This window comes from Pipistrellus kuhlii, unplaced genomic scaffold, assembly GCF_014108245.1.
Source record: "Pipistrellus kuhlii isolate mPipKuh1 unplaced genomic scaffold, mPipKuh1.p scaffold_m20_p_6, whole genome shotgun sequence".
In the NCBI taxonomy this organism is placed as follows: domain Eukaryota; kingdom Metazoa; phylum Chordata; class Mammalia; order Chiroptera; family Vespertilionidae; genus Pipistrellus; species Pipistrellus kuhlii.
This window is the reverse complement of record NW_023425562.1, coordinates 21,188,862-21,213,863: the sequence shown is the minus strand read 5'-3', so window position 1 is coordinate 21,213,863 and position 25,002 is coordinate 21,188,862. Positions and strand designations below refer to the sequence as shown.

General features: G+C 49.9%; 1 protein-coding gene and 1 pseudogene across 5 annotated transcripts in view; one reads left to right on the top strand and one right to left on the bottom strand.

Annotated features, from left to right (window-relative positions):
* Positions 1 to 25,002, bottom strand: part of HNF4A (hepatocyte nuclear factor 4 alpha) — a 60,036-nt gene that overhangs the window by 2,843 nt on the left and 32,191 nt on the right. The window contains exons 1-9 of one of the 5 annotated variants that reach the window (XM_036418277.2): positions 21,561 to 21,829; positions 17,240 to 17,414; positions 16,100 to 16,194; positions 10,720 to 10,826; positions 9,911 to 10,066; positions 6,273 to 6,360; positions 5,737 to 5,892; positions 2,336 to 2,602; positions 244 to 396 (exon numbers count right to left, since the gene is read on the bottom strand). In XM_036418277.2, coding sequence (XP_036274170.1) covers positions 244 to 396; positions 2,336 to 2,602; positions 5,737 to 5,892; positions 6,273 to 6,360; positions 9,911 to 10,066; positions 10,720 to 10,826; positions 16,100 to 16,194; positions 17,240 to 17,414; positions 21,561 to 21,675 — 1,312 coding nt within the window. In that variant the 5' untranslated portion in view covers positions 21,676 to 21,829. Of the gene's footprint in view, positions 1 to 243; positions 397 to 2,335; positions 2,603 to 5,736; positions 5,893 to 6,272; positions 6,361 to 9,910; positions 10,067 to 10,719; positions 10,827 to 16,099; positions 16,195 to 17,239; positions 17,415 to 21,560; positions 21,830 to 25,002 lie in introns of those variants that run through there. The other 4 variants (XM_036418279.2, XM_036418278.2, XM_036418280.2 and 1 more) reach the window with 4 other exon arrangements.
* Positions 23,813 to 24,840, top strand: LOC118707410 (annotated as a pseudogene).

The window sequence follows — 25,002 nt, the reverse complement described above, 5'->3', positions numbered from 1 at the left end:
TGAACAATTTTGCCTAATGCACAACACTTAATGGAATTTTCACCCTAATAGATAGCCTCACCCAATGGGCAACTTCATCTAGTGGATTACCCCATCCCAAGGACAGCTTTATTCAGTAGAAGCTATCAATCACCTTCCTGAATAGCAGCCTTAACAAATACACAATCTCATCCCTTGTCCCTACCCTGGCTCCCTCTTAGCCCCCAACCTCAACCCTTCCTGAATAGAACCCAAGTTGCCCACCTGCCTGCCCCCTGGGTCGGGGCCACTCACACATCTGTCCATTGCTGAGGTGAGTAGGCATCGTGTTGGCAACAATGACGTTGGTGCCCATGTGTTCCTGCATCAGGTGAGGGTGCAGGGGATGATGGGCATGAGTTGCATCACTGGCGGATCCTGCAGGTAGAGGGAAGACTCAATGAAGATGAAGAGTTTGGGATAAGGACCATAGGCCTTGAGACACCATCTTCCTCAGGTGTGGCCAATCAACCTACCCATCCATTATGGATGATGCCTATTGGGTTCCTGTTCATAGGCTAGTAAACTGGGGTTTATCACTCCCACTCATGGACTTTATGAGGGTATTAAGAGGATCCAGGTCACCAAGAGAACAAAAGTGATTTAAACAAAACAGAAGTGTATAAGGAAGCATTGAGATAATTTAAATATTATCATGAGTATTGATTGCATATTAATATAATGGATTTAATCAATGGCTTTTGAAATTCCTTGGCATGGAAGTTCTTCAATCATTTGGTCCCAACTCACTTTTCAGCCAAGCTGACCTATTTACAGCATCTATGTGCTTCTTTGTACTTTCCTGTAATTTCCAATCTCTGCTTTTGCTCATGGTCTGGCTCAACTAGAGATGCCTTCCCATGTTCAGACGTCCAAATTCCAGTTCAGATATTTCCTCCTAAGGGAAGCCTCTCCTGGTTCCCTCCACCCCAGTAGGAAGTCAACTTCTCCTTCCTTGTAATGTCCAGAGTAATTACTTTATCTGTAATCCATCTTTAGGAATAACCACTTCTGTCTGTGAGCATTACAATCAGCCCAGGCTTCCTTGCTTAAATCCTGCCTCCTATCCTTCCAGCTCACTTCATCTAGTACCACCACTGCAAAAACTCTTCAACCCTATTGAGGCTGCCAACTCACTGATCCCCACTTTTCACTGTCACCCCATCTTTATTTCTCTTTTAGTGCAGCCAAGATTCCATAACTTAGTATTATAATCCCTCCTCCCCTTGCATTCATAGCTTCCCTTCAGAGTAAAACATTTTCAAAGGGTTGTCTACTATCTCCACTTCATTTTCCCACTCACTCTGTAACACTTCCCAGTCTGGTTTCCTTTCCCAGGGTCCTCTGACACTACGGTTCTTTTCACAATCGCCAAGAGCCTCTATTGTGCCAATCCAATGAACACCTCCATCCCTTTCCTGTGAACTTAATACCATTAAATGCCCTGTCCTCCTTAAAACATGCTCTTCTCTTGGATTCTGGAACTTCCCTGGTTTTGCTCTTATCCCCTGGCTCCCCTTCCTCCAACCTCCTCCCATGGCAACTAATTGCTGGAATACCATGGAGTTGCCTTTCACCCTGAGCTTTGGGATTGTATTTTAGCAACAGACTGAGACATCCAGCTGCCTCCATGATAATTCAACCTGGATGTCTAACAGTCATCTCAAGCTTAACTCAAGTGTAAAATGGATCCCTCACCATCACCACCACACCCAGCCTCCAACTGTTCTCTCTGTCTTCCCATTTTAGCAAATTGATCCACCAGCATTCCTGCTACTCAGAGCAAAAACACAGGTTTTATCCTGAAGTCTCCTCCTCCCTCTCTCTCCCCACATCTTGATCAATCAGCAAGTCCTGCAGGTTCTTCCTCCAAATAGATGATCAAGTTTTTCTCTGCTGCTAAATTCCCAGTCATGCTTTAGTCCAAGCCTCTATTGTCTTTTCCCTGATTGAAGACAATAACATTCTCAGGGGTCTCCTGTCTCCATTTTGCACCTCCCCCTCCCTAAATTCACTTTCTACCCAACATTCAGACACCGCATACTTATCATTTGGTTTCTGCAGGCTCTCCATCTTCATCTCATACAACTCCCCCAGCTCACCACCTTATCCTCCTTCTCGAACACACTACCCTCTCCTGCTTCAGGTCTTCTGTATTAGTTACTTCTGTCTAGAATGTTTTTCTCTTGACTTTTAAATACTCAATTTTTTTTAATCTATCTGATCTAAGCACAAAAGTCACCACTTCAGAGAAATCTCCCTTGGCCAACCTGTCAAAAGAGACCCCTTCTCTTGGAGAGACCCCTGCCCCGCCCACCTCTCTGCCCCTCCGGGGCGGGGCACGGACCTCCCAGCAGCATCTCCTGCAGCAGGTTGTCAATCTTGGCCATGCCGAAGAGCTTGATGAACTGGATCTGCTCAATCATCTGCCAGGTGATGCTCTGCAGGGTGGGCAGCAGCAGCAGCAGCTCTCCGAAGCGGCCACGTGAGTCATACTGGCGGTCATTGATGTAGTCCTCCAGGCTCACCTGCACCTGGGACCGCAGCCTCTTGATCTTACCCGGGTCACTCAAACCTTTAGCATCTGCAAGGGAAGGCAGTGGGGCCCAGTTAGAGCACCTGGGAAGTCAGGATCCAGACTTCCCCTGACTCATGGGGCCCTCATAGTGGGCCTAGTGGCTCAAGGTCACACAGGGAATCCTCAGCAGTGCTGGGATGAAGATTCAGGGTCCGAAAGAAGCAGAGCACACTAATGCAAATTGTAGCTTCCCAGATTCTGGTGGAAAAGTATTTCTGTCACATTTCCTAAGATGCAGAACTGGGAGAGAGGATTGAGGGATGGGAGATGGGACTTCAGGAACATACCCAAGAGGGCACTTAGCAACTTCCTCATTACACATGGAGAGACTGAGGCACAGAGCAGGGAAAGGACTTGGCCCAGGTCACACATCCAGTGTTGGCAATCTATGATGTGGAGTTGGGGCTCCTGATTCCCAGTTGAGTTCCCACTGTCCAGATCTCAGCACACACTGCTTCTCCTGCCTTATAGCTGTATCTCCCACTTCTCTGCTCTCTTTACTGCATCATCTTAGGGTCTCAGCTTAGGTTTCACCTTCACCAAGAAGCTTTCTCCATTAAAAAAAAAAAAAAAAAAAAAAAAAAAAAAAAGAAGCCTTCTCCATTCTACCCTCCCCAAGTCCGCATTATGTGTCCATTATGCTCCCAAATTTCTGTGGCTCTTCCGTTACTACTGACTGCACAGGAGACAACTGTCTCTTCCACTAGATGTGTGCTCTGGGCAGGAAGGCACATATGTCATTTTAAACCCACCACCTAGTACCATGCACTGTCAGTATGTTTTGAATAGATTAAAGGATAGGTAGATGGATAGAAGGATAATTGAATGAAAAAAAAAATCAATGGATAAATTTTAGATCCTCGATGTCAAGAAGGGGACTCAAGTAGTCCTCCAATGGGTAAGTCAAATTTCATGGAGGTAATGCATTTATTTCCTAATGTAAGTAGCAGAAAAGAGAATTTTACCCACACATCCAGTCCAAGATGCTCTCCACTAACCATGTTTGTGCATTCTTTTACTCAGTCAACAAACTTTATTGAACACCACCTACAGGCCAGGCCCTATTATATAGGTCACCTACCCCTCCAAGCCAGGTTACTGACCCTGACTCAGGGTCAGTAAACCTGCACATTGAGCTATTTACTCTGTCTATCTCTGTGATGAGTGCTTCAGGGGATATAACCTGGGCCAAACTATCAAGGAAATTAGAACTAGCACTCTTACCCTTTAGGAAATGGGGACTAGCATGAGGGTAGGTAAGAACATGGGCTTGAGGTCTGAATAGTTTGAAGTTCAAATCCGAGCTCTGCCATTTCCTGGTTGGGTGACCTTGGTCACATTAATTGATTTCCCTGTGCTCAGTTTTCTAATCTATTTCATATAAAATGGAGATAGTAATTCCCACCTCACAGGTACCATGTTGCAAATAGTAAATGAGATGATCCACACGGAGTGTTTAGAATGGTGTCTTAAAGAGCATTCCATAAATGGTGATCACCTCCCTCTTCATTACTATTATTACTAGAGATGATCTTCATGCAGGTGGGACCTAAGACAGTGCCTGGCACGCAGTAGGTGTTCTCTAACATGCAAGGAGGAAAGGAAGCAAGCAAGCCTTTGGGGGCCCAGGAATCTTGACATTGTAAAATAAAATCAGGCTTTGCACAGACATAACTACAAGCTACAAGTGCAGGTGGAAAGTCAGTAGATGGAATGGGGATAGGAGAGTCAGAACTGAAGGACAGGGTGGGGATGCGGTACAGTAGTCCCCACTATCTGCAGGAGATACAGTCCAAGGTCCCCAGTGGATGCCTAAAACCACAAACAGAACTGAACCCTTTATATACCATGTTAGAGACTATTTTTTTCCCTACACATACATACCTATCATAAAGTTTAATTGATAAATTAGACACAGTAAAAGATTACTACCAATAACTAATAAATACTAAAATTGAACAATTATAACAATACATTGTAATAAAAGTTATATGAATATGGTCTCTCTCTTTTTATCTCAAGATATCTTACTAAACTGTACTCACCTTTTCACTTAAAGGAAGTACTTTTACAGCTTCTCTTTGGATTGTCCAAATTGCCAGCATTGCTACTCTTGCACTTTATGGCCATTATTTAGTAAACTAGGGTGACTTGACCATAAGGACTGCAATACTGGGATAGTTGATCTGATAACCGCATTGGTTACCAAGTGACTAACAGGCAGATAGCATACGCAGAGTGAATACGCTGGAAAAAGGGATGATTCACATCCCAGGAGGGACAGAGCAGGAGGGAGCAAGATTTCATCACACTACTCAGAACACCCTGCAATTGTAAATTTATGAATTGTTTATTTCTGGAATTTGACCACATGTAACCGAAACCACAAAAAACAAACACAAAAAACACAAAACTGTGGATAAGGGGGACTATATGCTACACGAAGGGTTGGAAAATACTCTCCACAGTTGATAGGACAAGAAATAAAGGCATAAGCACATAATAAACATTATAAAGGTGATCAATAGAGACACTAAAATAGCCAGAAAAATATATTAAGAGAATGGAGGAGAATAGGAATGGTGATAAAAGAAGTGAAACCCTCTACTAGCCTAGGAGGAAAAATACGACCTAAAAAAGATAAAGCAAGAGAGAGCAGGCGTAGCATTTTATTTTGAGCTCGAGGTAATGGCCAGAAGAAACGATAAAGAGTCAGAAATGTCTCCCTCTGGGGAGTAGGCTTTAGCAGGAAAAGTGGAGGAGGGAGGAACATTTGTATTTTAAGGATGTGCAGATATTATTTTGCTAGAGGTAAGGGTACACCCAAGGTAGCTCCCCCATCCCCTCTTGAGGAAAAGAAGATAAAAGGAAAGGAACGAAGGATAGACGGGAGATGAAAGAGAAAGCAGGAGGGAGGAAGGGAAAGGAAAGAGAAAACCCCAGCCTCTGGACTCAGTGTGCCCTGACAAGTCATGTCATCCCTTTGAACTTTGATTTTTCCTTATCTCTGAAACACAGCTAAGGAAAACACCCTCTCCCGGGTGTTGTACTAAAGAGATGAGGCTGTGATCTTGGGGTCTATAACCCAGTCGGAGAAGTCTGACAGAGCACCGGGGGTGGGTGGGAGGTGTGGACGATACCTGGGTCAAAGAAGATGATGGCTTTGAGGCAGGCATACTCATTGTCATCGATCTGCAGCTCCTGGAAAGGCAGCACCAGCTCATCCAGGATGCGCATGGACACCCGGCTCATCTCTGCCAGCTCCGGGCAATGCCGGGGGATGATGTAGTCGTTTCCTGGATGAGTTGGGAAGGAGAGGGGAGGGAGAGGCTACCTTGGGTGTACCCTTACCCCTAGCTTTGAACAGGCCCTGTCCTTTGTAGTGGCAATGAAGTTGATGCCCATGGAGGAGTGCCCATTTTACAGATGAGAAAGTTAAGACCCAGATTAAAGGAATGAGTTGCTTGAAATCATCAAACTGAGCCTGGAATCTGGCTTTGAGTGTATTTGAACTTTAATTCCTTGGGTCCATATTTCCTTGTGTTCAAGGGCAAAGGGCTATTTCTGATTGGTCTCCCTTGCCCCAGCATGCTACCATGGACATCTCCTGTGCCCAGGTGGGTCCACACTGGACATGCCCTCCACAGAACCCTGGCTGAGCAGTCCACCTCCTCACCTAGTAATAGAACGTCCTTGAACACCATAGAGCGCTTGGTGGCTCCGAGAAGCAGGTGCTCGCCGGCGTGGGCTCTGAGCAGGGCCACCTGGAAGAGAGAAGGGACAGCTTCCGGTGCCTGCACACCTGTGAGGGCTGCTCCTAGCCAATTCGCCGACACTGGGCAAGTCAGCCTCATGCTTCCCTCGCCTTTACCTGCCTGAATTATAAAACAGGCATCAGAAAACTGCTGCCTTCTTCCCATAACTGATCAACTGGGGATCTGGAGAAGATTCAGCAGGAATCCAGGAGGGGAAAGAACACGCCGTAGGAGCAGGGCGACCAAACACTGACTTTGACCTTGAATTTTCGTGTCCTTGGGCAAGTTGCTGCTTCTCCCAGGGCCTATTTTATGTGCCTGGTGAAACTGTGATAATATTCTGGGTATATATATATTTTTCATTAGAGGTGCAAAGGCTTTCATCAGACTCTAGAGAGGGTCTACTACCCCGAAAGTTCTAAAACTGTGGGTTCCCAATTCCTACTCATGGGCCAGCGAGTGGTTCACAAGAATGCAGATTCTCAGGCCCTACTCCAGATTCTGATCCTGTATGTATGGGGATGGGCCCAAGGATCTGTGTTAAACATGCTTCCAAGTGGATTCTGATGTGCAGTTGTGTTTGGGAAATCACTGCTCAGATTTCCAGGCATCTGTCCACTGACATTGCAGGATTCTAGTGGATGAGCTTGACAGACACCTTCCCTGCAGAGGAGACAAGTCTGAAGTTGGAGGTAGGAGCCCAGCCAGCTCACAGGAGGACATTGCCTGTCCTTTCAGAACCTTCTGCTTCAGTACTAGCATGAGAATCAAAGATGGGCTGGAAAAATAGTATCAGGCTGGTAGCCTCCAGGGTCTTATCTGCAAGGTTGGTTTAGGGAGCTCAGAGGGTTTTAGCTAAATTATTAAGTAAAATGCTTTTGTTCATTCATTCATTTGCTTGTTCATTCTTCCAATTATCAAATGTTAAGTGCCTACTAAGTGACAAACATGTTTTCGGCAATAGGGACACAATGGTGAAAGGAAAGGAAAGGAGAGGAGAGGAGAGGAGAGGAGAGGAGAGGAGAGGGGAGGGGAGGGGAGGGGAGGGGAGGGGAGGGGAGGGGAGGGGAGGGGAGGGGAGGAGAGGAGAGAGGAGAAGAAAAGAAGATGCTGGGAGGGAAAGTGAGAAGAGAAAGAAGAGAAGAGGGGAGCAAGAAAGGAAGAAAGGGAGGGAGGAAGAGAAAAAGGAAGGTGAGGGTATGAGATAAGAGCATAGGGCAATAACTACGTAAATAGGAGGTCAGAAAAGACCCATCTTAGGAGGTGGAATTGTTCTAAGGCACATAGTAAACATTCAATAAATATTTGTTTGAATGAAGAAAGAAAGAAATGAGTGAATGAATGAATGAGTAAACTACCCTGTTTCCCCGAAAATAAGACAGTGTCTTATATTAATTTTTTTCTCCCAAAGTTGCCCTAGGTCTTATTTTCAGGGGATGTCTTATCTTTCCATGCGCTAGGTCTTATTTTCGGAGGATGTCTTATTTTCAGGGAAACACGGTAGTTAACTTCCTCTCCAGAAGCAGCCTCCTGGGCAGCCACCTGTCCTTACCTAGTTTATTCCCCTATAGTTAAACCTGGTGAGGATGCCAGGAAAATAGGAGAAATGGCCAATAGGAGGTGAGAGTACACTTTCAATGACCAGGACGAAGATGCTTATTATTGAGCACTTCCTACACTGTACACAGGGCAGGGCCTTGTCACTTACCCAGTGGCTCTGTTTGACAGGGAGAAGACCTGGCATCAAGTCCCAGCTCTGTGGCTGCCTTGCTCTGTGACTTGGGGCAAATCACCTTCCCTCTTTAGGCCTCATTCCCCTTACCCAATGCTACCCTAGCCTTCCAGGTTTCAATGGATTGATATTCCAGACAAAACAAGAAGCAAACAACTTGGAAAGTGGTTCCTGAACAATGTCTATAGATGTGAGGTGTCCTTTGGAAGACAATGACCCCCATCTCCCAGGTATGTCTCCTCCTCCTCCACCCCCATCTATAGCAAATGGGCTCCTTGTACACCGTGAATGGGGAGCTGGAAACCCTCATGATCCGGGTCCAGCCCCCTGACATGGCAACTGTTCTGGGGGTGAGCAGGCAAGGGGGGTGTTAATGATTGTCCCGTGTTATTGGCCACCCATCACTGCTCTCTGAGAATGCTCTGAGCCCTAGCCAGGGAGGTTTGAGTGGGAAATCGAGGTTAACAATTGTTCAGCTTGGGGGTATCTCGTTGCCCTGCTGAGCCCCTGGGAAGGAACAGGAGGGATTAAACATTAATGTAGATTCTCCAGCAGAGGGGACCAGGGCCAGAACACGAGGAGCAGGGGAGAAGCCAAGGGCTCTGCCAAGATCCCTGCCCTGTCTTCCCTCCCAACGAGGGAGGAATCCGTGTGAGAGGGCATCTGATCCAGCCCCCCGTGCGAGGCCCAGGACCAGCCAAACCTGTGTTTGTACAACGTGAACCATTGCGGGACACTAATAGGTGTTCCAGGAGCGGGTGGGTGTAAAAGGAGTCCCAGGAGCCCCGAGTCTGTCCACAAAGTTCAATAGATGCCTTGCCTGCGGGGCTTCTCAGAAACTTGAACAGACTGGCATGCGTTGCCAGTCTTTCATGCAAACGTGCAAAACGGAGAATAAATGCACCGATGGACATCTAGGCCCTGTCCACTGGCACTCCGAGCTTCCCTCAGAGCTGAGAAGGTGGCCAGCCCGGCTCTCCTTTCCCAATGTCTGCAGAGGTCCACAGGGTGCAGGAGCTGTCACTTGTGGTATTTCAGAAACTCATCTGTCCTCAGACACCATCCCGCCCCTCCCCCCTCCCCCTCCCCCAACACACACACACACACACACACACACACACACACACACACACACAGTGCCCTGTTCCCCTGGGACATTTTTGGTATGTCAAAGAATGTACTTAGGGAAATAAAATGCTGAGCTCTACCATGTTGGTGGGATACAGGAAGAAGCTGACATTTAGGGAGGCCAGCTGTGGGCCTGGCATTGTGTAGCGCTCATTACATGATTTACACTTTTCAAATGGTAATGTCCCCAATCCTTCCAACAACGTTCTGAGGCAGGTATTATAATTTCCACTTTATACATAAGAAAACTGAGACTCAGAGATAGGAAGTCGTCTGACTTAGATCACATAGAGAACCAGGGCTCAGGCCCAAATCTCCTGATCCTTGGCTTTGGGCCCCTGTCAATATCTCCTTGGGAGAGGGGCCTGGTGCAGAGGTACAGTGGATAGAAGCCTGGACTTTGGAGCTAGCCTGCCTAATTCTAATCCCAGCTGCGTGACCGTGAGCAAGTTACTTAACCTCTCTGTGCCCCAGTTTCCCCACCTGTAAGATGGAACTAATAATAGCACTACCTCATAGGGTTGTTGAAGGATGAAATGCGATAACATTTGCAAAGTGATTTAAACAACTCCAGGACATGTGAGCACTCTGTGTGTTTTGTTAAATAAATTCAGACCAGTCCAAGGCAATATCCCCGGTGGGCCAGCAGGTCCCTCCTGCCCAGTGCCCCCACTGCCCACAGTCCACGTCGGCCCTCACCTGGTCGTCCAGGGGGAGTTCGCAGAAAGCTGGGATGTACTTGGCCCACTCAACGAGCACCAGCAGCTGCTCCTTCATGGACTCGCACACGTCAGCAATGCTGGCGATCTTCTTTGCCCGGATGTCTCCGTTGATCCCAGAGACAGGGGAGGTGATCTGGGGGGAGATGAAGGAAAATGCTGGGGATGGCTGGGCTGCCCCACACGCTCTGAACCCTGCAGAGGCCCCTCCTCAGATAGTGTCGTGTGGAAAAGGGGAGATGGACTGTGGGTGCTGTCTTGGCTCGGAGGAAGTTTAAGGGGAAATGGACAGAAGGAAGGATGCTGAAGAAGCCCTGCTGCCTTCCCCTGCCTCCTCCTCAGAATCCCAAGGAAGCCCTCAGCCCTAGGGCAGAAGCAGAGCAAAAATCCTCCTCCCCATCTGGTAGATGAAGAAACCACAGCCCAGGGAGGTGCTGTGATTGGCCCAAGGCCAACACCAAGAGGCTGACTAGGCCCCAGTCTGCTACCCTGTCCACTCGTTCGCTGCTCTGTTGTCCCGGGGCTAAGCTGGTCTCAGGCCCCCAGTGAAGGCAGAGATCTGCTTGGCCTGCACAATGTGGGCAGTGGGATGAACTAGAAAGAGTGCCAGGCCTGCGTTCCGGTTTTGTCTTTGCTACTAAGCTGGCCGCATGACACTGGACTCAGCTTCCCTTCTGTGATATCTGAGGGTCCTTCTAGCTCCAAGGCTTGGCTGGGGAGGGTGGGGTGGAGGTGAGACTACTCTTCAGTGTGTGGGGTCCCAGGTGGGTGGAGCAGTCACCCCAGTACCTGCTGGGACAGGACCTCCGCCTGCAGGAGCGCATTGATGGAGGGCAGACTGCTGTCCTCGTAGCTTGACCTCCGAGTGCTGATCCGGTCCCGCTCATTCTGGACGGCTGTGAGGACGGCAGAGAGGAGTGAGGAGGGCAGGCAGGCATATGGAGGAGAGGAGGGCTGTCACATGACTGATGAGGAATGGATGAGGTGCAAGGGGAAAGAATTCACCCTGACAGAGTTTCTGCAGGGCTTTCCTGCAGGGAAGGAGGCACAGTTGGAGGTGGGAGTAGGAGGGGTGTGTCCAGGAGACAGGGCCCAAATCAACTTGTGGGAAGAAAGGGAGACAGATTCTGACCCCGCCTGTTAGAACTTTCCAAATGCTAAAACTGCCCCCACCCAGTGCGGTGACTGCAGGAGTGACCCACCCATCCCTGGAGGCATGCAAGACAATGGTGACTTGGCAGAGGGCTTAAGGTGAGTCTTGAGCATTGAAGAGGGGATCTGTCTAGATAACAGATTTGCAAGCTCTGCTTTGAAAAAGGGTCCCTTTCTTTCCAGATGAAAGTGTGCAAAACAAGCAAAATGAATTCCTCTGGGGGACAGGAGACGGCCCAGGGATTCCTGAACTCGGAGGCAGAAGGCCTGGCCAAGGGAATCTGGAGGCCCTGGCTGCCCTGGCGGTCTCATCGTCAGCAGGAGCTGCAAGGGATCCAGGCTGCCCTTCTCAGAGACATTGAAGGCACGCTGTCCTCCCCCTGCCCATTGCTGGGCTCTCTCCCAGGAACTCAGAGATCCGGGGCCTGTGTCCACCAGGACCCCGCACCCCACTGCGTGCTCCCTTCCGGGCCAGTCCTGGCCGGAGATATCAGAGGGACCTGCTGCCTTGGCCCTGTCCCTTGGACTCTGAGAAGCCTTCCTGTGCAATGAGGCTTGGCTGAAGCTGGGAGGAGGGAGGACACAGTGGGAGGGGACCAGTTTCTGTTCGGAATTGCCACTCGCTCTCCCTGTGCCAATAGAAATCACTTCCTCTCTCTGGGCCTCAGTTGCCCCATCTATCAGCTTTTGCTTCCCAAATTGTCTCTTTCATCTCAGAAACAGGAAGTTTATCCTCCCATGTCCAGCCTGGGAATCTTTCTCTTCACCTACCAGCTCTACTCACGCCCCACATGTGTGAGCAGTCTTTACAGAATCCATCTTGGCTCCCACTCTGCCTGGGCCCTGACTTCTCAACCCTGGGGTAGTCCGGGACCTCCTCGCTGGTCCCTTTGCTCCTAGCCTTGCCCCTACATGCACATCTCAGGTCATACCCCTTCCCTGTCGCCCTTTCTCTCTGTCCCCAAATGTGCTTCACTGCTCCGACACACTCTGGCGCTGCTCTCCCCACTGCCTGGGATTCTCTACCCTATATATGTCAAGCACCCAACATTATAATTTGGCATCTGTACACTCTGCAAAGTGAGCATCCTCAAAAGTCTAATGACCACCCATCACCACACAATTCACCCTTCAGGACTACTTTTGGGTAGAAATGACTGAATTCGCTGCATCTTCATGTCACTCCTGTCCCCGTGCAAATGTCACCTTCTCAGAGGTACCCTCTCTGACCACTTGTCTGAGTGGCATTCCCTCCTCATACTCTGCCCTGCATCCTGCTTCCTTCTTCCTCTTGGCACTTATTGTGGAATCACATGCTCATTTCTTTGCTCTCTGTCTCTCTCTGAGAAGGGAAGCTCCAGAAAGAACTCCCCCTTGTTCGCTTCTGTGGCCCCAGTGACTAGAACAGAGCCTGGCACACAGTAGGTGCTCAATCAATATTTGCCGAGTGAATAATAGAAGGCGCTGGAGGAGACAAGCTGTTTTTCCTGGGAGCGCCCTAGGCCCTGGGTCTCGGTGGAACATTGACATCCCACCTATTCAACTGTCTCAGGATTTCACACATTGTTGAAACTCAGAGAATGAAAGTCAGACAATTTAAACGAAACCAGGAGTCAGGGGGGATAGAATAGAAGTCCCAAGATAAGAAATCTCTCTGGAGACCCACCACCCTGCATGGGGCCAGCTCCCAGAACCGCTCCCCAGCCTTAGTCCTGCCCCACCTGCCCTGCCCACACCCTCCCGCAGAGGCTGCCCGCACCCACCAGGGCGCCAGGAAGAGGCAGGCTGAATAAAAGGGCTGCTGTCAGCAGCTGCGGATTGGGCTCCTCAAGGTTAGGCCGGCCTTATCAGTGCCCGGCGCGAGCTCAGTCACGGAATGATGTTTTCCAAATGTTTGCTCAGTATTAGCAGGGTCGGGACCTAATGTAACTTCTATTGAATATTAACCAACCGGGGCAGAGGCAGTGAGGAGGATGAGCTTGTCTTCTCAGAGAACTCCTTGATGGGGGCCTACTAGGGGCTCAGCTGAGGTTCCAAGAAAGGGCCCACCACCACCCCACACCTCCTGCACCCTTGGCCCCACTTCCTGGTTCTAGGTGTCCAATTCCAGGAGCCTGCATTTGTCCTAGGATCACCCAGTAAGTGTCGGGTTATTGGGAAGAATTCTCAACCTTACTGTCAGGCCCACTGATCCCCAGGTTTCTCCCCAGGAAAACCTGTCGCTTCAGGAAACTCACTGATGGCCTCCATGGAATAACCTCTGGCCAAGACTTACGGGTCTATGAGAGTTAGAGCCCTTCCCTGCAGTCAAGAGGAACTTTCAGGAATCTAGACCCAAGATGGTTCCCACGCTGGTCCCTCCCAGCTTCAATCCTGGGAGCTTGGTACCTGCCCAGCTCTGGGAGCCTGGGTTCTAGCCCTGACTCCACCCTTGAGTCAATCATGTCACTTCTCTTGCTTCAATTTACCCATCTGTAAAGTGTATGAAGAAGTAGATTTAATAGTCTCAAATACACCTGTCTTGTCTATAAATTTTGTTTTGTTTGCAGCCCATGCCTTCCTGTCCAGTCTATAAATTTTGTTTGCAGCCCATTTTTACAAATATATGTCAAGTACTCAGCATTATAATTTGACATCTGATACTCTGCAAAGTGAGCATCCTCAGAAGTTTATACTGACTACCCATCACCATACAATTCACCCTTCAGGGCTACTTTTGGGTTTAAGTGACTGAATTTTGCTAAGACCATCAAGATAGAAAAATGAAAGCTTGTCCCAGCTCTTCTGATCCCCGTGGCTTCCAAGAATTTCTCTTGGCTTTGGGAAGTTCTTACCAGGCTATAAAACTTAGAACGAGTAATACCCTTACCTCCCAGAGCTTGACCACAGTGGTGACTGAACACTTTGCTACCCTGGCCTATTCTCAAAGCAACCAAGGGACACGAGCACATGTCACAATCTTAACCCAGGTGTGTAAATAAGCACTAACATTTACTCGCCTACGCTGACTTGCCATCAGCCAATTCTCTATCCTCCTGACATGATGCCACCTTTCCCAAGCCAGCAAGCAATTTTCAAGGCTAAGCAAGAGCAGAATTGCCTGGTGCTCCCTCTCCCCTTCTAGGAGCCAGGATGTGGCTCCTAGACGGAAACAAACACACAAGTCCCAGTGTCTGTGGTGAGGTTCACAAAGCTGGGAGGGACCCCTACCAACCCCCCCGTTTTATAGAGTCCAGAAGGGGCAGAAACTCCCCTGAAGTGACATGTGGGGAAATGAACTCTGAATGCTTTACAAGGGACACATATAATGGCAGATCAAAGCTGGACCCTGAAGTGACACATCCCCATCTTTAGCATTTCCTACCCCACAGAGTGGTTCCCAACTGGGAGGTGAGAGAGGCTCCGCACCACTGAACACCAGGCCAGGAGAGGTGGGATCATTTGCCCTCTGCAAAAGCCCCTTCCCCACGTTGAGAACCGCTGAGGTCTGGAGGGTAGAATTATGTTGAAAGTAGGAGGGGACTACTCCTTCATCAGGGTGAGCAAGCCCAGGTTTGCCACCAGACCCATGAGCTCATGCCAAGGCCCTATTAGGATGAGGCTCAGAAATAACTCCTAGGGCAGGAGCAGAGAAAATAGTGTCTCAGAGGCAAAGACGGGGAGAGGAGGCGACCATAGCTGAGCTCCTCTCCTCATTAGGCTCAGCAGGCTAGGTCCCAGGTTCCTGCTATGGGGTGGGATGGAGGTAGGGGATGTGCAGGACTAGACCAGATGTTTGGCTTGGGTACCACAACTGCGGGCTAGAAGTGAAGGCCTGGGGGCTAGTCCTAGAGCTGGGAAGTGTGAGTTGAGAGGAGAAAAAGATGAAGAGATTTGGTAATGGAAAGTTATTTTTAGAGGCAGTTAAAAGATTTTTGCTTCCTGAGCTTGGGCTGAATGTCCCTGAGGCATGGAGGGCATAAAGCAAGCAACATGGAGGTGCTGTCCAAACAGCACTGGGCTTGAGTTCAAAGTTCTGGATTCAAACCCCAGATTCTGCATTGACCAGCTGTGGGGCCTTCGGCAAGTTTCTGAGCCATTCTGATTTGTTCCCTTGTCGGGAATAATAGTGCCACCACACACAGTTGTCATAAGAACAAAAAGAACTATCCATCATGGAAAAGCCCAGCCCAATGACTGGTATCTGCTGGTATCAGGAGGCCTGGAGAGACCGTAATCAATGCACTGCGTCTTCCCCTTCTCCACTCCCCAGGACAAGTCCAGTGTCCCGTTCCCATTCCCTAATATGGGAACACTTTGACTCACCTGATACTCAACCATGACGACTAAGGAACTGGGGCACTTGTTCCTGGGACAGGAAGCTCAGGAACAAAGCACCTTCCCACGCCTCTCTGCCTCTCCCCCCCCCCCCCATATTTGCCGAGTCTAGGTAGTACATGAACATTTGTAATATCATTCTCTATGCCTTTCTTTCTTCTTCGTTTTTAAAAAAAATATATTTTATTGATTTTTTACAGAGAGAGGGATAGAGAGTTAGAAACATCGATGAAAAAGAATCATTGATCAGCTGCCTCCTGCACATCCTCTACTGGGATGTGCCTGCAACCAAGGTCCATGCCCTTGACCGGAATCGAACCTGGGACCTTTCAGTCCGCAGGCTGATGCTCTATCCACTGAGCCAAACCGGTTTAGGCTCTATGCCTTTTTTAATGTTTAAAATAGCACATAAATAAAAAAGACTGGACTTGGCTGCGTGGTGGTGGAGAAGGCTGGCAGGGGTGGTGATGGCTGGGAACCCGCCCAGCCACAGTGGGAACTTATCTCTTTGAATCGTTCTCAAGACCAAGCCCAGCCCCTCCCTGTGGTCAGATTTCTAGGCCCTTCCTTCTCTCAGCCATTAGTCAGTCACCCTGGGGCCTGTTACTGAGTCATAAAATTGTGTCCCCAGTTGTAAATGACTATGGGGAGCTGTGGTGCGGGTGGGGCAGTGGTGGCAGGGGGGCCCCCCGAAGCTCACCTTCCTTCTTCATGCCAGCCCGGAAGCACTTCTTGAGCCTGCAGTAGCGGCACTGGTTCCTCTTGTCTTTGTCCACCACGCACTGCCGACTAAATCTGAGGAGGGCTTTGAATGGTTGGATGGAAAAGGGACAGTCCTCCCGCCCCCGAGATTGAACTAGAGTCCTGGCCATCTGGTTGATCCCCAGAACTCCTCTTTGCTGTAACTAACCCTTCATCCCAGAAGTTCTCATGTTAACCATGAGAAAAGCTCAATGGAGTCCAACCCTGGTTTATTAAATGTAGGAAAACTGAGGCTCGGAGAGGCAACTGGATCGCTCAGCCTGGGGTAGAGCCAGGTTGGGAACCCTAGCCTCTTGAATATCAAAGCACCGATATTTCCACCATGTCCTACTAGTCCAGAGCAGGCTCCTGGCTATGGCTAATGGTCAGTACGTGGTCCACATAAGCCACTCTTTGGATAGAATATAAGTAGAGGCAGTACCCCACAGTGGCTAAGGGTGAGGCCCTGAGTATCAACCTGGGCTCTGTCATTGATGCGAGCTGGGTGACTTTGGACAAATTCCAAGCCCTCTCCACGCCACAGCTTCCTCCTCTATAAAATAGGAATAATAATAGTAACCACTTCAGAGGGGCATTGGCAGGGAAAATTATTCATGGATGGAGCCTGGCACAGTATCCACACATGGCAAAGGCTTCCAACCGATGGCTATTACTTTATTATTGCTGTCACTCAGAATGGCAGATGCTTTTAAAGGAGGGATCTCTGAGGCTTTGGGAAGGCCTGGGGCCAATCTCCTATCTGCCCTAGAAAAAGCACCAGCTTGGGGGTTGGCTCCCATCCCCAGAGGCTTGATCCTAAGCCTCATGGGTCCTTATTTGCTAAGTGGGGAAAATAACAGTGCGGGTGTGGGCTTAGGATGTTGCCGGCATATAGTAAGGGCTCCATAAAGGGCAGCTGGTCACTTTCTGATCCGTGAATGAGTTTCCTAGAATGGCTGAAGCCACAAGGCCTAGGAACCCAGAGGAGGCTTGAAGACCTTGAAGGGCAGATGCCGCTGGGAACTAGTAGGAGATGACAGACCCTGGGGAACATGAGCCCAAGTGTGCCTATTTCCCAAGACCCCGAGGGGCCCCGCACCTGCAGGAGTACATGTGGTTCTTTCTCACGCTCCTCCGGAAGAAGCCCTTGCAGCCATCACAGCTCGAGGCGCCGTAGTGTTTGCCTGTGGCCCGGTCTCCACAGATGGCGCACAGGGCACTGACACCCAGGTTGTTGGTCGCGTTGAGGTTAGCACCTTCTGATGGGGATGTGTCTGCACGAGAAGAAAAAAAGAGTGAGGACTCGGAAGGGCAGAAAGTTACCTCTTGGAGGCCCTGTTTTTCTGGAGGTTTAAATTTACAAACCAATATGAATGTTGTGGGGATCTCCTCAGGGCTCCAGCCTCAGCCAGAAGGCCATGCTGTCCCTTCTCCCTCTCGGTGACCTTGGGCAAACCCCTTGGCCTTTTGGAGCCCCTGTTTGGCATCTCTAACTTAGGTATCACTGTGATGGTGACTTCACAGAGTTGTTGGTGAGAGTCTGTTCCTCTGCGATGGCAACAACTAGCCCAGCTTTCTCTGGGAAGGAATGAAGACTTGGCCACACCCTAGAATGCTTCCAACCTTATAGACCCTGATTGGCTGGCCATAGAGGGCTGTGGAAGGGACAAATACTGCAGCATCTGCCCAGAACCAGGCCTTGCCATTTATTTCTTATTGAGTGACGTTGGGTGAGTGGGTCTCAGCTTAGTGCCCAGGGACCCTGACAACTCTCCTGGGAAATGAGAAGACATGCACCAAGGACTGTGGCTCATTTGTCCTCCTGGGAGGGACATGAAAGAAAATGTGCACGCTTCAAATACCTCTTTTCCCAGAGGCAAAAGCTACTGCATCCACATAAATGTGAGGAGGGGTATTTTTAGGCAGGTGACAAAGATCTTGGATTGGATGCTGGGGTCTCGGGTGCTAGTACTGATGCTGCCACTAATTCGCCTGTGACCTTGGGGCAAGTTTGTTTCATTGCTTCAATTTCCCCTGGGCCTTGGTTTCCCTAAATATAAATAGGGCAGTTCTACTGTTCTAGTGGTTTTCAATTTTTTAAAAAAAATTTCTTTATTGATTAAGGTATCACATATTTGTCCTCAACCCCCCATTCCAATCCCCCACCCCTCCCCATTTATGCCCCCACCCCCCTATTGTCCTTGACCACTGGTTAGGCTCATATGTATGCACACAAGTCCTTTGGTTGATCTCTCCCTTTTATCCTCACCCTCCTTTTGAGGTCTGACCCATGGCTCCTTATCTCTGGGTCTGTTCTTGTTCATCAGTCTATGTTGTTCACCATTTCCCCTAGATGAGTGATATTCAATTTTTATTTTTTTTAATCAGTAGCCGACCCCTCTTTTTATAAGTAAATCTCCCACCAAGGATAGACCTCTTGGAGAAGATGATAAACACTAGGTCTCATCTCCCTTGAAGAATGCATGCATGTGCACAGCACACCAAGTCATAACACACTGTTCTCCTAGAACCCTGAGGCCGACCTTGAATTCCTAGGGAACAACCAGTTAAGCACTGAAGAGGGGCATGGCGCTGTACTAAGACCACAAAGTCTGGAGCCCTTTTGCCCAGTTAGAATTCCAGTAGCCCACCTCTTTGCCCTTGGCTGAATTAACTTCTCGCCTTCCTTTCCTCACTTTTAAAATAGGAGGAAAATGCCTAGGGTGTTGTGGTGTTTCAGTGAAGTGCTTGTCACAGAATAAGCATTATATCGGCATTTGTGAAATGACTTTCCTGCAGAAGAAAACTCTCAGAGCACAAGACTTCCAGCCTCTGTGTGCAAGCAGACTCCGCTGCATTCATCCTGCCGTCACCTGGCTGAACATCTCCTACTCTCCCCAGGGTGCCCAAGAGTGCGGCCCCCTCCACTTGGTGAATTATTCCTGGAGATGGGGATAATTGTTAAGCTATGCTGGTGCCCTTTCTCCCTCAGCCTCGCCTCCCCAGACCCCTGGGAAGAGCTGACCCACAATTCCCGGTTCATTCAGGATGAGGCTAGGGGAAGGAGTGCCCACATTCAGGATGGGCTGGGTGCTGCCAAGTATATAATCTCATCCCTGGGGTCAGCTGATCAGCCCCATTCTCCAGGTGAGAACACCAAGGCCCAGAGAGGATAAGTGGCTAGTTCAGGGTCATTATACTGCTGGGAAGTAGAGGAGCCAGATATATGACTTAGTGGTGATTCTGGCCATTGTTGCCCCTGTTGGGGTGTCTACTAGGGTCTCTGAAACAAGGAACCCCTGTAACTTTTGGTTCTGAGTCCAAGATGGGGACAGATGGGGAGCTATCCTTGGAGCCTTTGAGCTACCAGCTCAGGATGTTTGCCAAACATAACCTCAACTCTAAGACCACTTCAAACTCCAGTAAAGAACGTAAACCCTCCTGACAGGTGTTTGGAGTTCCTGAGATGACTCAGGTGGGGCCAGGACCAGTTACGAGTGCTAAGATATTAAGCACCCTATCTTATTTCATCCTCTGGTAAGCCCTGGGGTGGGTGCTATTATTTATTCCCATTTTAGAGATGAAGAACTGAGGTTGCAACAGGAAAGAATCTATGCCAGAATTTGAGCCCTAATTTATCTGGCTCCAGGGCAGGAAGCTGTCCTGTCTTCAGGTCACCCAATCAAGGGGCTTGGCTCTGCCTCAGGAGCACAGGGCTCCTGGGAGCTGGAGGCATGCGCTCTGCAGGGTAGATGGCACCAGCTCCAGGGAGCAGCCTGGGGCTGGGTGGTGGCCAGGAGTGTGACAGCACACATTGTCCTTGTGGGGTCACATGCACCCCACCTAGGGCAGCAGCTCCCTGTTTACCATTGCCTGCATGTTTGTCCCTCAGTTCCTCAGGTGACCCTTGGATATTCCTAAAAGCTGGCCAGCAAGCAGACTTGGGGTGATTAAGCCCATTTTGTAGAAGAGACCAAGAGAGGAGAAGTGACATGTAGGTCACACAGTGGGTGGATGGCAGGGATAGGTGAGCAGTTGGTGAGACTGACTATGGACAGTGCCCACTGACCACAGGCAGGGAATCACCTTTTTCCAGCTGAGCCAAACTGACCACAAGCCTTCGAGGCCTGGGCTGAAGCCACAGAGCCAGGGCAGTAAGGCAGGTGGCAGGCTGACCTCAGCTGGCTGCCACTCACTTCTCCACTGAGGCTGACTGGCCACCAGTTAGGGACCTTTCTTTCGAGAAACTTCCTGGCTTTCAAGTCCCTTTCCTCTCCCAACCTTCTTGTGAAGGAGAACCAGATGGGATCTTGGTGATTATAAACATGGAGAGACACATACAAGCAACAAAATCTGCTCAAAGACAAATGGACATGTTGCTGATGAGAATCTCACTTGGTGAATGGCAATGTCAAAATCCTGCACATCATGTCTGCATAACCGTGGCCCACAAACAGCACCGGCCCCCAGTGCAAGGATGTGCCCATATCCACAAGCAGGTACATACAGGGCATGAGTCAGAATGCCCATGCAGGAAACACAGGGCACACAAACAAATCCACATCCATCATACATCTGTGCAAACATCCACAGACACATGTACGCACTCACCACTGCTTATATACATAAGACAAACACAGGCACCTCTAGAAACACCAACCAACACAAACCCACTCAGCGAACAAATACAAATGAAAACGGGCACAGAACAGGTGCACACAGACAAATGGGCACAAAGATGCTAATGGTTTCCGTGGGCACACAGTTGCCAACTCAGTATATCATCACCCACCCACTTACAGGGGAACTCATGCATGTACACCACACCAAGAAGAGGCCATGACCACACACACACACATACACACACACACACACACACACACACACACACTCTACTGACTGGTGTCTCATTCAGCAAAACTTCCCTGAGAACTCCACTTTCTCTAAGTGGGGCATTCAGCCCAGGAAATTCTCAAAGACACCCGAAACACCAATCTTCTGGATCCTCCATCTACCACCTCCAGGGACCGGATGTGCCTTACCGTCTCCCGAGGCCCAAGGGATTCAGGAAGGGGCCCGGTTGGTCACAATTACTGGAGCTGCATGGGAAGGAGGAGCTCACCGGCAGGTCCCCGCTCCCAGTGACGCACTGAGCAGGATGGCTTTGAGGGACTGCAAGGGCCTGACAGCGATTCCTGGGCCTGCTTTTTGCTGGAGATAAGTTCGTGCAGGCCTCCCCTGACCCAGAATGCCTCTGGTCTCTGTACCTGGGCACATTTCCTTTACCTGCACTGGCCTATCGGACCAACCTGGCCATCCTCTATCCTCCTCCCAGCCCAAAACGGAACGCCGGAGACCTGCCCCCACACCTGGGTGTACCTAGCCAACGGGCATTCCTAGGCAGACGTGCCTCCACCTACCATTGCCCATCGTCAGCACTTGCACGTTCTCAAACTCCAGGGTGGTGTAGGCTGGGTCCAGCGCGGCACTGTAGTCGGCCATGTCCATGTCGACCAGGGTTTTGGAGAGGCGCATCCTCCCCCTCCGCTCCTCAGCCGCCTGCCCTGCCCAGGATGCCCACCCGGAAGGCTGCAGGCCGAGCCGGCCCCCGCCCTTCACCCTCCCCCTGCCTCCTCCCAGGTGCGCTCTCTGCCTTCCTGCCTTTCAGACTGTCCTCTGGGAGGATCTCCTGGAGTCTGGGCCTAGCCTCGGAGAAGGGGTGGAGGCTCTGCCAGGGAGGGGTGGGGGTTAATGGTTAATCGGCTCCCCCACCGGTGGATAGTCTGGGCGGGGCCGCAGGGATTTGGCTGTTTGTTGGCTTCTGGCTGACACCAGGGTTGCTGTTACAACTGGTGGGGCCTTACCAATATTCAGTTATTGATTCTGCAAGATGGAGAGAGCCTGGCTCATCGGCTCTTATTTGACCCTCTGACTCGGCCACCCTCCAAGTCATTGCCACTCCGAGTAGGACATGCCAGCTGATACGCTGGGGCGGAGAGCCCACCACCAAGGTGCCCACATTCAATGACTTCCCAAACCAATGACTTTCACCCTTCATGCTCTTTCAGATAAAGCTGCCTCATGGCTCCCGACACCAGTCTTCTGGATCCTCATCCTGGGAGCTCCTTTCCCATTTCCTACTTCCATTAGGGGCAGAATGGGTAGGCAGTTTGGTAGGGGCGGACTCGCCGCCGGCTCCCCTCCCCTGCTCCTCATGACCCCATTCTGGCCACCATTGCCCCACAGCGCCCAGCTAGCATGCTCAGGCCCAGACCCACTCCATCTCCCATTTCCCCATCACATCCTCCTGGTTTCCTTCCTCTCCCCAGAACAGGCGGAGACAAGGTTTGTGGCCTACAGACTTGGATTTACAGTCAGATACCTACCACCTATTAATCGTGACCTTGGGTGAATGATTTTGGGTAAAATGCATTTTATAGAAGAGGAAACTGAGGCTCAATCAGCCACGAGTGTGGTGTGAATGTTGAGATGGCATTCATAAAGCACCATACGGAGACTAGCAAGTGTCCTTGCCTTCTGCTCCCTGACTCCCCTTCTTGTCTTCTTCGTTCCTCTCCACCCATCTCCTTCCTTTGGAGTGGGCATTGTGGGAATGCCACCTGAGCCGCTGCACACTTGGGTCTCGGGCTTGGTTTAATGCTCTGCTGTTGCTGAAATTATTAATAATTTCTGACCACAGGGCCCTGCCTTCTCATTTTGGACTGGGCCCTGAACATGGTGCAGCCGCACCTGCCTGCCTTCAGCTCATGGCTCATCCATTTCTCCTCACACTTCCACTCCTCACTACCCTCTCCACAGACACTTCCATGAGCTCCCAATCTAGCTTGGGAGGCAAGGTTGCAAAGTGGAAGGTGGAAATCACTGGGCAGAGGTAGAAGGAGGGAGGCCTGGGAGCCTACCCTCTTTCAGCAGAAAGGACTAAGGTGGTAGGATTTTTTAAAACTGTAATTAAGAGAGGGTGAATTAGTGAGAGAGCCAATTAGTGAGAGTGGGTGAATTGGTGAGTGAATGAGTGGGTGGGTGAACAAATGAGTGAGTGAATTTGCCCAGCCAGTGTGGCTCAGTGGTTGAGCATCTTCCCATGAGCCAGGAGGTCAGGGTTCAATTCCAAGTCAGGACAGGTGCCTGGGTTTCAGGCTCACTCCCAGTAGGGAGCATGCAGGAGGCAGCTATCAATGATTCTCTCTCATCATTGATATTTCTCTCTCTCCTTTCCTCTCTCTGAAATCAATTTAAAAGGGAGGGGGGGGGAAGAGCGAGTGAATTACAGACAGGGTGAATTCATGTGTGAATGAGTGAATTAATGAGTGGGTGAATTAGTAAAAGAGGGAACTAATGAGTAAATGAGTAAATAAATGGATGAATTAATGCGCAGGCAAATCAGTGGGTGAGGCGGTGCATGTTTGAGGGGGTGTGGAGGCACCCTCCTCATATTCTTTCAATTATTAAAAGCCTTCTCTTTGCCCTGCGTAGCTTTGTTCTCTCGGAGCTGAGATAACTGGGGTGGGAGGTGGGGAGAGCAATTGTTCAGAAGGAGAAGAGGCTGGGTTTGCGATGGAGAGACCTGAGTGTAGGAAGGAGCTCTGTCACCATTCAGATAACTTCGTTTAAGTCACCTCTCTCTCAGGGTCTCAATTTCCCGAACTGCAGAATGGGAGCAGATCCTGGCCCACTTGTTATATCGGGGTAAGAACCCAAGAGAGAGAGAGAGCGTGCCCCCACCACATCCCACACTGTGAGGGGCCCATCAGGACCTGAAGAAAATTTCAACTACTGATGGGTCTCACCAGGGGCATCTGATCCTGACTCCAGTGGCCTCGGGGCAGTGCTGAGCTGGGCTGGAGACCTGACTGAGGGATTAGCACAAAGGAGAGGAGGGGCAACTCTGGTGGGGGGGCTCCAAGGGCTGACTCCAGTCCTGCCACCTGTCTGGCACCTGTGACAAGCCACACACAGCGACTCCTCTCATAATCTAGCAGCACATGCTACACACAAGAGGCACATTCCAGTCTTTCCAACTTGCCAGGCACAAAGGCTCCCGCCAAGAAGGGTGGCGAGAAGAAGGGCCGCTCCGCCATCAATGCGGTGGTGACCAGAGAGCACACCATCCACATCCACAAGCGCATCCGCTACATGGGTTTCAAGAGGCCTGGAATTTTGCCATGAAGGGGGTGGGGACCCCAGACGTGTGTATGGACGCCAGGCTGAACAACTCTGTCTGGGCCAAAGGAATAAGGAATGCCCATATCGTATCTGGGTACGTTTGTCCAGAAAACGTAATGAGGCTGAAGATTCACCAAACTAGCTGCATACCCTGGTCACCTATGTACCTTCACCATTTTCAAAAACCTACAGTTAATGTGGCTGAGAACTAACTGCTGTTTGTTGAATAAAGTTATGAAACTCTCATAAAAAAAAAAAAGAGGCACATTCCACATTTCCAAAAGTGGACTGTGATCGTTGGCATGTCAGAGTTTAATTGGTAACAAACATAACAGTCTTTCAGTCTCTATACTTGACATCTTAGATCAAATTCAATAAGGTCTATGATCAACTAGGGTAAGCCATGTCATGCCACTTACATGACTGGTTGCATACAAGAACTACCAGGTAGACAACCTGCACATGACAAGCAGCTAAGTATACAAACCATGGCATACACACTCTCCCAAATGTACAACATATGACCTACTGTCTATGACACATGTGTCAAACACAAGGCCCGCGGGCCAAATCCGTCCCGCCAGGCCTTGCAATGTGGCCCGCACCGCGCTGTCATCACTGCACTCCGCTGCGTTTCCATCACAATGACAGTTTATGACTGTTCAGTAAACCATTCGG